At 38.4% G+C, this 11,574-nt stretch overlaps 1 protein-coding gene and 1 long non-coding RNA gene across 2 annotated transcripts in view; one reads left to right on the top strand and one right to left on the bottom strand.

Annotated features, from left to right (window-relative positions):
* Positions 1 to 256: 256 nt before the first annotated feature.
* ppp2r5eb (protein phosphatase 2, regulatory subunit B', epsilon) overlaps positions 257 to 11,574 on the bottom strand; it is a 47,538-nt gene continuing 36,220 nt past the window's right edge. Inside the window, exons 13-14 of the mRNA XM_007566258.2 lie at positions 4,963 to 5,064; positions 257 to 2,697 (exon numbers count right to left, since the gene is read on the bottom strand). Of these exons, the coding sequence (XP_007566320.1) occupies positions 2,598 to 2,697; positions 4,963 to 5,064 (202 nt within the window). The 3' untranslated portion in view covers positions 257 to 2,597. The remainder of the gene's footprint in view (positions 2,698 to 4,962; positions 5,065 to 11,574) is intronic.
* LOC107837920 (uncharacterized) overlaps positions 9,330 to 11,574 on the top strand; it is a 16,885-nt gene continuing 14,640 nt past the window's right edge. Inside the window, exon 1 of the long non-coding RNA XR_001663971.1 lies at positions 9,330 to 9,342. This is a non-coding gene — a long non-coding RNA (uncharacterized LOC107837920). The remainder of the gene's footprint in view (positions 9,343 to 11,574) is intronic.

The following is an 11,574-nucleotide window of genomic DNA, read 5'->3' as shown; positions in this document are numbered from 1 at the left end:
TTATGAACTAAATTTATGGCATTAATTGAAATTACAGTAACAGATGAGGATGTTTCCTTAGTATAAGAACAACATACCCCACCCACAAAAAAAAAAAAAAACTGCAATCTTCCTAAGTTCTTGCATGGCAAATTTCCAGCTCTTTAAATAAATTCTTCCCAGATTTAACAAAAATTATTTTCTCGATTTTTCTAAGTATGTGAAGAACATCAATAATAGACTTATTTCAAGGAGAAAAAAAATCAAATGAACACCATTCCCCCTTTTCCTTTTAATTTATGTTGTCAGTGTTTTCTTTTGGGGCTTTCCCCATACAAAACCATGGACAAAGAAATCTGCTGTACAATGGCAAATGATCTGAAAGCACATCATAACTCAGGAAAATCAAACTCTTTAAAACTGGAGAAAAGACAAACAACAGAACAGCATTCCAGTCTTTATCACAAAACAGATTTAATTTAATATCTCTTTATTTTTTTTAAAATAATTAAACATTTGTATTCTTCCAACCCTTTTGATCTTTTTTTTCAGATTTTAAATCATATTACATCTGGGCCATTCTACACCACACATCAATTCTGTGAGGGAGGAAGGGGTCGTGTTGGGGCGGATCACTCTCAGGTCCCAACAGTTAAACACAATCTGCTCCAAACTTCCTCACCACATTTACCCCCACCCCGAGCTCCGAGCTCATGTCTAGCTGCCCCACTCAAACTCTTGCCCCTTCCCCATAAAAAAAAAGAAAAAAAGATTTACATATATCTCTAATGAACAAAAAATATTGAAAAGATAAAAACCAAGAGCAGAGGGAGAAAAGTGAGACAAAAAAGTGAACATACCAAAAGGGGAAAACACTAACATGTATAGTAGGAAGTCTTGTTCCATAATACCTCTTTATATACTGGATAATCCTCTCCACAATTCCTAAGCACAAAAAAAAAAAAAAAAAATGCTAAATTACTACAAGATACAGGAATATCAGGGTACTGCATTAAATAATATACAGGGTCGTCTTTAATCTGCAGTAATACTGTGAAGTCAACGCAGCGCCCTCCAGTGGCAAAAAGGAGGAAGAGGAGTTTGGTGCACTTTACAATTTGTTCCTGTTTATATCTTGGTGTGTCAGTTACGGCAGACTGGTACCAGTACCAGACCGCAACCAACATGTCTCCTACAGCTGGAAGAACTGAGGGATGAACAGACCGATAGATTTCTGAGGGAGGGAATGAGAGTGTGTTTACATGCAGTCCACAGAGCGAGAAATTCCACTGGAAAGAGGAAAAGAAATTATCATGAACTGAAATTAAACTGGTCAAACACTCTACACACTATACAAACAATAAAAAACGGAACAGTGGCTTAAACACATTTCTGGTGGAGGCTTTTATTAAAAACTAGAATATATATTTTAGAAGGTTTTTTTTTTTTTTTGCCATTTCTGCTGTTCCCACCACTAGATGGCACTAAAGCAAAGGAAAAACAATTAACCCTGAATCTAACTGAAGATCGCTAGAGCACCAACTTCAACAGGAAAAGAATCAGGCATCGACAGGAAATTATCCTTCTGTTTTTGACTGCTGCTGTTCACCAATTATCAGTAAAATCAGAGGCTGTTTATCAGTTGCACCAATCAGCAAGAATTTTCCCATGACTGGTGATCAAAATACTAAAAATTAGTCTCCCCGTTCATTAAATGCACTAAAGCCAAAAATCCTACAGTTTTCAGTACATAAATGTATCGACCAACAACAGCTTGCAGACTCGTGTATTCATGCAGAAATGAAGAGGATTCCAAACTGACTGCATTAACAAACCTGCTGCATTATTATTCTGTGCTGGAGCCATTTGAATAAACATCTTCACATCAGGATCTTCAAATTCAGCTAATCTTCCTCTAAAATAAAAGGAAAGCCTACATGTTGAACTAAACATAACCCAGACATCTTCTAGCTTTTCCTGTGACATTCCTGACCATGCATGTAAACACACTCGGAGGGCTTTGGAAAGGCCCCGTCTACAGAGTGGGTCTGTTCCTGCAGGATGGACAAACTGCCAACAGGCGAGAGACCACAGTTTTGGACTGCTTTTGGAGGGCAACGCTGAATCTAGTCAATCCAAACAGCGCAGACAGGAGAGGACACCAACAAGAGGAGCGAAAATGAAAGTTAAATGTGCGATGCACTGAAAAAGAGGAGTGGGGTGAAGAAAAACCCAGGAACCTAATGGCTTTTTGATGCCATCTGTTTTTTTTTTTTTTGTTTTTGTTTAGATTCCCCTCTCACACACAAGTCATTTTCTCCATTTCTGTTTTTTCCTTTTTATTATTGTTGTTCTTTTTTTATCTCTTTGCAATAACATTAGGGGAAAATAATTATTTACAGTGCTGCTGAAATAATGAAAACAGACGTGATGAATCTACAGTAAACTAAGTCGCACAAACACAAGAGGAAACAAAACAGAACAAAATCATAATAAAAGGATTAAGAAACCAGCGGTGCTGTGGAAGTCCAGAGACCACAGCCTGTATCACGAGCTCTGGGCAGACATGGCTGAAGTGGAAGGGAGTGGGACGAACGGGGAGCAGGGCTCTGTCTCTGTTAAGTGGGGATGATCCCGTCACTCCTAAGGCCCCGCTTCAGCTCCAGGTCCTCCAGCTTCTTCCACAGCTCCTCACGCTCCTTCTCCTTCTTCTTCTCACTAAAACAGCACAATAGGTGTGAGCTCGCGCTCGCTCGCACACACACACACACAAGTGGACATGTCTAGAAAAGTCCTGAGGCCTCATGTATAAAACAGTACACAAAGACTGAACAGCAGCACACTCAGCTGGGATTTAAAGACAGAGCGTCAGAGTCATTTGAGTGAGGAAAATGGACGTTTACTCTAAATAGAGAAATCATGTGCATAAGTTGTACATTTACAGAATAAAGATGCTTTCAGTCCATAAAGGCGCATTCACAAAGCGGGCATGGCTCAACTGAAGGATGACTGCAGTTGCATCAGTAATATACGGCTCCTTCTTTAAGTTTTGCTCAGAGCTCCAGAATGATCAGTCTGGATTAATCTAAACGATAATGAACCATTATCAATATTTCCCAGCAGATCAATATGATATCTGTACACAGACTCCCTCGGAATCCCTCCATTAACGTTCTAAATCAGAGCCAAAGCGCTCCACAATTATGCAGCACACATTTGCACAGCTATTTATATACGTGTGATTGGATACAAACCTTGATCACCTTAAAAATAATCAAACCTGTTGGTTATTTTAATCAGCAGGTTTGGGTTAATCTGCTGATCCAACCCTGTTTTCTTCTTTTTGTGAGAATGAAATTACCCTGCAGATGCATTTCATGCGCTTCGGTGCACGGACCAATGCGTTACAGCTTTGAGACAAAAAACTGAGGAAAAGTACTATTTACATTCGAGTGAGGTTTTCACATACTTTTATTTTTATTTTGTGTGTGTGTTAGCTTATTGTCTGAGGATAAATGCGGTTCAGTTTCATCGTTTACATTCAAACAATTAAAATATTAAAATCATGAAAAACAATGGGTTTGGTGCTTCTTGGTCTAAATAACATTAATTGTAGTCAGACTTCAGTGTATTTAGGTGAGTTTTGAGGCTTTGTAGTTTGATATTGTCCAAAGAAAAAGTTTGCGTGGTTGCCGCACATTTTCACGCCAGCAAAAAAGTGTGCGTATATTTACGCAAACTTTGACACAAAGTAAATTTTTATGCATGCCGACTTGTGCGTAAAATATGGCGCAGCACATTTTTTTGTGCCCACGCACTCTTTATGCATGAGGCCCCTGAAGATTTCTTGACCGGAATAATTTGAGTTTTGGAATACAAAACCCAAATTAATCCAAAAGTTCTCATACTCCTTGAACATTGTGTCACATTCCAACCACAAACTTCAATATTCTCTGAGTCTGAGTCAGTGTCACAAAGTAGCATGTGTAGCAAATGACTCGTGGTCTTCCTTCCTTCCTTGGTGAGGAGTGTGGCACCATGTGGTGTAGAACCAGTCCAGCAGTTCAACACCAGATTTCTGTGCAAAGCAGCTTAAACTATGTTACACTGGATGGAAAATCAATTTAAATTAAAAAAATACTTTGATTCCAAGGGAAATTTAAAGTGGACATATACTTTTAAATTATCCCTTTTCACATGCAAATCATTTGCTTTACGGTCTATATGCAGTAAAACTTCAATCCTTTGGTCTGAATTCCTGGTTATTGCAGCTCCACAGACCCTCCTTTACCTCTGCTCTGAGGCTCTTTTAAGAGCAACTCGTTTTGCTGCTGTCTTTTTAAATGTGAGACATTTCATGCCCCGCCCTCCTCCAGGTAACACAACGTTCCACTTCACCCCAGTTGGCCATTTTTGTAGTTTAATAGCAGCGATACAATTATGTACCAACAGAGAAACTTTTTATTCCCAAGTTTATTAAAGATGTCAGCAGCAGAAGACTCGTCCATCCAACCTCCCATGTTGGAGTCAGAGTCTGACCCAGAGGAGGAGAATGAAGACGATGAGCCAGAAGAACCACACATTCTAAAGAATGCATCACCATGGTGTTATTACTGTATTTATACCCTCATCATCCATACCAACTACCTACAATATGGAGCTGTAGTGTCCTAACAGCTAAAAGCTAGCACAAAGCTAGCTTTTAGTCAGGAAGGGACCATGCCTAACTGTTATTTATGAAGACCACATATTTTCCTTCCACTTCACAGTTATGAAACATTGTGTTGGTCCGTCAAATACATTTCTAGTGACAGGTTTGTTCTTAGAATGTCATAAAATGCAGAAAAGATGGAGCGTGAATACTTTAGCAGTGGTGTGGGTGCATAACCCAAACCAAAATGTTGCTTCAGTCTGATTGTAAATGTTCTGCATGCTTCTGCTGCATGGCACCAGAAAGAAAGCGACAGGATTCTGGGCTCTTACCGCTGACGGTCTGACTTGTAGGTGGCGGTGAGCTCATCGAATAAGGTACTGTTCATTTCCATGAAGGCCTTTAGAACATTGTACACCAGCGCTACAATGGCCCTGGGACAGAATGGACAGACAAGCTTCAGAATAGACTCTTCCACATTAGAGAAATAAGTACAACAGGTCAATGCATCATTTCTATGGTAGAGCAGGGTTTGCCCTGGTGGGGGCGCTCCACCACAGGCTCACTGAGGTCTCGGCTGGCATTAAAACACTCAACTGTAGTTTGCCCTTCAGTTAGATCCTAGCTAAGTGATCAGTTGCTGGCTTGGTCTTAAAACAACCTGTGTTATGCTTGTCAGACACAAAGCCATCCTGAGCCACAACAGGACTAGGCAGGTGCTAAGGGCCCCCCAGACTTTTAGGGGCCCCATAAGTGCTTAGAATTTAATAAAGACCATAAATCTATACTTTCAATATATCTTTATATGACAATACTATTAAAACTGATTTAATGGTTTTAGCATAGATGCATTAAAAGCCTTAAACTGTTTAACATTTAAATTTAAGAACTAAAATTGCACTATGTCACTTCTAAATGTGTTTTTACATATTTATTAAAACTGTCACTATATTGTGACAGTGTAATAAGAGACAGATCTGTGAAAAATGGAGACCACCCTGTAGTCCTGCTGCCATCTACAGAAATACAGCATTAGTCAGAAACAACCAATCAGAGTCAGGAGGTGGGTCTTGGAGCTGTCAATCACAGCTCCCTGCTCCACTACAGCTGGTTCACCACAACAAAGGCCCATTCCCAATGCTCAGTGCACACCCTACGCCCCGCTATGAAGTGTGGATTCAGTCAAGTGCACCTAAGGGTTTAAGTGCGCAGGTTTAGAAGCAGCAAAAATATGAGAATCGGGACAGTACAGCCCTGTGTCATAACTTTAACATACAAAATGATGGGACTGGTCACTGATTAGGCATTTGTGCTGCTAAAAAGTACAACTACCACAAAACAAATTATTTTAAATGTAAAGGTGTTTTTGCTTTCCTAAGTCATTGTTGGATATATTTGTTGGAGCTATGTGTTTTGTTAAGACTTGTTGAATAAAGAAAATTCTATGTAATCACATGTTCAAAAACAAATTTTTTCAATGCATTACTTTTAAAAACTGATTTTATTCTTTTTTTTTGGAACAGACAGTTTGCTCAGTGAATTTTGTCATATTTCCAACATGGCAAATATACACATTAAATTGCACTAATATTTAATTTAACAGTCTGCCATTTGACTAATTAGAGACATGATGTATTTTACTTATAAAACCATCTCCTCTTTTATGCTTGATATAAAGAGGAGCTAATAGAGATCAAGATAAGGACAAACATAGGATATATATATATATATATATATATATATATATATATATATATATATATATAAATAAATGCCTGATGCTGCAGTTGAAAAATAAAAAGTAATGGAAATAAAATGTCCTCTTTAAAATAAACTGAATGTTGTGACTTAATAGACCAAATATGTTACAAGAAATTCACCAGGAACTCTGACATCAGTTTTCTTCCCCTGTACCCTGAGAAGAAGAAAATTGTTTAAAAATCATAATGATATCTCTAAGGAAAATAAGAACCAAATAGCTTTCTACACCACTCCCACAAGTGGGAGTGGTGTAGAAGTGGTGTAGCAGTAAGCGTTACCCGCTTACTGCTACAAAAAGAAAACAAAATTCAGATAATTGTTTGCATTTTAATTGTTAGAGTGCTGCAGAAGGAGGGCCTTGTTGAGAGTGCCATTCCTGCAAGAACTACAACTGTGTGCATATTTACATTTCAAGTTTACAAAGCTAGGTATAGTGATTAATTGTACAAAAACAACAATCTACAAATAGCTACGCTTACGGCTGTGGGGGTAGAGCCAGGTGGTCTACCATGCTAATAATCGACTGGAAGAAATAACTTTCTATTTAAAATGTCAGTCAGTCATGGGAGAAAAACATGTTGACATATCAATGTCTCATCCTGTAAATACCAAGAATCTACTTTGATTTAACTCATTACATAAAAACTAAGCTGGGTCTCCTAGCAAAAGACAAAGTGACGACAAACTCCCTCCCCCATGGTCACTGGAGGATTATTCCACTCCTCACTTTTTATAATGTTCAGGAATTTACATCATCACTCATTTAACGCCAGACCAAACAACAAATAAATGTTCCATAGACAATACAAAAGAATGATCCAGTTATTATTTATGAAAAATAGAAAGATCAATCAAAAATAGCTGAGCCTCTAACTGATATCTGGTCAGCAGGGTAGAGAAAGTTGAGTTTTTATTATTTTTGGGAACACTGTAATCTGAACTAGAACAAATCTTATTGTTGATTTGCAGACAGATCTATCTCACGTTTTGTGTAATAATTACATAGACAGTTTGTTCATGTTAGGTGTGCAAGGCGACTCACGGGTTCCAATGCTCTTTCGAGATCCTGTACAGGCTGGCAAACATGATGGGCAGGATGACGCTGGAGTTCTCCTCAATCAGACTCATGATGTATTCGTTGTTCCAATAGTACAAAGCTCGCTCTGCGACCTGCAGGGAACCACGCGCACACGCACACACACATAATCATTTCCAGATCCAAACAGCCCAGGCATGGTTTATATGGGACATAACTAACCTGGAAATGTGGGCTGGAAACGCATCTGGAGATCTGTTTGAATAGCGGCTCTTGGATCTTTACAAACTGTGTGGGCTCTATCACATCCAGAATTTCCTCCAGCTCTCCCAGAAACATCACCTGAACCACCACAGAGGAGAGCATTACTTATTGACCGAGCGTGTGTATAGAGAAGTAGTCTTCCTTTCCTTCAGCAGCCTTACCTCTTTTTGACTGCACGTTTTTGGCCAGAACTTCAGTAAGCCTCTGATGACCTGAAGAGGAAGGAAGAGAACATGGAAATGGACTTGAGTTTCAGTTCTCTGTTATTCTAACTGCAGTGTGTGTGTGGAGCTACACAACTTTGAGAGTAGTTTTAGGAAAGTCAACAAGAAGAAGGCCCCAGAATATCTGAAGCAGCAGATATTCTCAATGGTAACCTCAGAGTCCCATCTAAGAATGACAGTTTTACTTTTTGCAGAAGGCTCAGTTCTCTGGGTTCCATCAAGCCAACAAAACTCAGTCAAGTCAGTTCCACCACGTCTGAGACTGACTGTCAAGTAGGAAAAGTGGGCCTCCCGCCAGGGCAGGGCAGGGTGGGGTGGGGATGGCGAGGAACCAGCTGACAGTGCTGAAGGGGATCTCTGGGAAAGTGTCAGGATGGATGAAAAACCCAGGTAGCTTTAGTCCTCCAGAATGGTCTTCCACACCCCAACTATTCTTTATTATTGGAACATTAGTGTTCTATTTAGCAATGATAGAAACATAGTGAATAGCTGGTGTGAAGCCAGCTGTATATTCACTTCAGATATTCAACAAGACGTGTAGTGATACTTACTGGTTCTGTTAATGTCGGGTCTTTCTCTAAGAATTGTACAATGCAATAAGCCAACTGTAAAAAGAGAAGAGTTCAAGCTTTAATACCAGTTATTTCAAACAGGTTAGGTAGAATACAGAGCTTAAATCATCCAGTTGGTTTGATAAAACCTACAACTATTCAAGAGATAAGAAAATCAAAGATTCAGAAGCTGTATGTTTCCCAACTTTGTAAATTTGTAGTCCACTCCACCTCCAGAACCAAAACTTTATTTAAACAAAACCTAAAAATGAAGTGTTTATAATCAAAACATTTCAAGTTTCAAAACTGGTGCTTGCCCCTGAACAGGCATCAAGTAAGTTCAATAATATCCAAAGATATATGTAATAGAATATCACTTGAAAAAACACGATTTTTACTGATCAGAGTTCAGTAAAAATTAAAAACGATTTTAAATAATAAAATCTAAAGCAGCAAAATAAAACAGTCCAATCAGTGTCAAATTGACAAGAAAAGGTAACCAAGGTTAAAATATTCCAGAAAGACATTACCTGTGCATGGAAGAGGGACAGGCTCCTGACAGTATGAAGGGGGATCAACACTTTAACCAGAAACTGCTTATGTTCTGCTTTCAGCGGCAAAGCAAAACCATTGATTATACTGGCAGAAAGAGAGACGAGACAAAAGCACCATTAAACAGTGAAACAAAGACAGCTATGTTAGCAGCTCATAACGCAAAAAGTCAGTAATGAGCAGAGATTATATGAATATTTAAAAAGTTCACATTAGGAAAATTAAAAATTTCAACTAAATCTGTTTACAGTCTAAAACTGTAAACCCAAAAAATGAAACTGTATTTACCATATAAATTTCTCTCACTCTCTCTTAGCTTAGCCAGTATCATCTAAGTACAAACATAATACTCATTCATTCAATTCTTAAACTTTACATATGAAATAATAAAGAAAAACAATCTGTTGTTTTTTTTGTTTGCTTTTTTTAAATTCTAAGATGTCTGACAATGAAATACCAAGATGGATCATCTGCAGCAATAGAAACAATTTCATGTACCCATCTGTCTGAAAACACAAACTACTTGGAGCCTGTCGTTTTAAAGAAAAATATTTCCCATGTAACCTATTCCAAGAAGTCCTGAGTGAAATTAGCAAGTATTGAAAGTACTCTTAGTATTAGAAAGTACTCTTTCAATACTTGCTAATTTCACTAAGAACTCATTTACTCTTCAAGCCTCTTTTAGTCTGGGAAATACTAAATGCACAACATGCAGTAGCTGACAGAGCTGGACGCAGCAGCGGGACTCGTGCCACATACAGGAGAGACAACTTATTATATTTTCACTTTTCTCAAACTACAGGCTGAGACCGAGAGGAGCAACCATCCTTTAATCAGCTTTGTTGATTAGTTCTATGTAAGTTATGAGTTTTTTAATCAACATTTAACTGTTTATCATCAAAAATGAAAAATCTTTTCAGACTTTCCACCCCACCCCCATCAGCCACCATGCCTCAACTCAGATTATTAAGCAGTTCTCCATATGATTTAGTATTACATACTGATGGTCATCATTGGCTCAATGTGATTGAGCCAATGATATAGCATTTATTCTGTTAGACTCCAACTGCTGCTGCCATAAGCATCTGCTGGCACCAGAGTTCGAGTTGACACATAATTCTTACCATTTAATCTTCCATATTTACTTCAAAACATTTCTCCTCTAAATCAACGTAGATGGAGAGAGAGGATGAAGCTGTGTGTGTGTTTGTTTGCAATACCTTGTGGGGACCATTTTCCTGACACATACGTTGTGGGGACCCACTACTCCTTATGGGAACAGAAGCCTGGTCCCCACAAGGGGAAACGCTATTTTTAGATTTAAGACTAAGGTGTGAATCGAGTTTTGGTTAGGGTTAGTGTTAGGTATGTAATGGTTATGTTTAGGATAAGGGTTAGGTTTAGGCTGTAGAAATTAATGGAAGTCAATGGAAAGTCCCCACAAAGATAGCCACGCAAACGTGTGTGCATGTCTGTGTCTGTGCTGCAGTTCCAGAACAAACATGATGCATGGAGGTTCTGATTACTCATTAACGAGAAAGGTAATAAAAGTTCCTTAAAGGCCAGAGTGAACTTTAGTTTAGGTGAGGATGGATGTGTGTTTAGGTGGTGTGAACAGCTTGGTTCCAAACCTCAGCAGCATGAAGGCTAAGATCAGAAGCTGCAGAAATGGGCCTGGGACTGGGCCTGCTCATGAGCCATAGGACTGAAACACTGGAGACCTGCTTGCAATGCTAAAGGTCAGCCATGTTGTCCTGTTGGTCCCAGCAGCCTGGCTGTGCCTGGGTTTCAGTCTAAAGTACTTTTACTTCATTTGCTCTTAATCACACTAAATGTTGACTGTGTTTCTATGACTTTGTATTTTTGTGTTTTTAAGATGTAACGCACAGGTCTAAAAGCATGCCTTGATGCTGAAATGTGCTAAACAAATAAAATTTGATTTGAGATTTTGATGAACATTTCATAAATAATGAGACCATCTAAAACTTGAAAATAAATGGCTAAATGGTATACAGCTATAAATACTAGTGATTTTGAAGTTTGATTTTGGGATGCAAAAATTGCTCTTAATTTCAAAACTTCAAAGAATACGATCTGCTAACACAAATTCCAAATTATTATTACAATAAAAATGGCTGACTAGGCAATACATCACCCCAGTTAAATTGCATAATTTTAACCCTAATATACCTGACACTTGCATTAAATGTACTTCCCAAAAAGGTTCTTTATTTCATTGTATGTGGGCGTGTCCTCGAGTGTTGGCTTTTTGGAAGGATGTATTGATTGTGATTGGTCAGTTGATTGGTAAAAAGGTTCCTTTGAATCCTAAAATGTGCATCTTGAATATTTATCCTGAAGACTTTGTTATCCCAAACAACTTGAGATCCTTACTTTATGTCTCCTTTTTGGAAGCTAAACACTGCATTGCACTCTCTTGGAAGAAAGGGACATTATGTGGAATTTCACAATGGACCACACAAATGACGTTCTACTTTGCACTTGAGAAAATCAGTTATTTTACTAAGAATAAGCTTGATAAATTTTGGGTGGTCT

This window comes from Poecilia formosa, unplaced genomic scaffold, assembly GCF_000485575.1.
Source record: "Poecilia formosa unplaced genomic scaffold, Poecilia_formosa-5.1.2 Scaffold189, whole genome shotgun sequence".
Classification (NCBI taxonomy): Eukaryota; Metazoa; Chordata; class Actinopteri; order Cyprinodontiformes; family Poeciliidae; genus Poecilia; species Poecilia formosa.
Note: the sequence above shows the minus strand (reverse complement) of the source record. Positions and strands in the feature narration are given on the sequence as shown.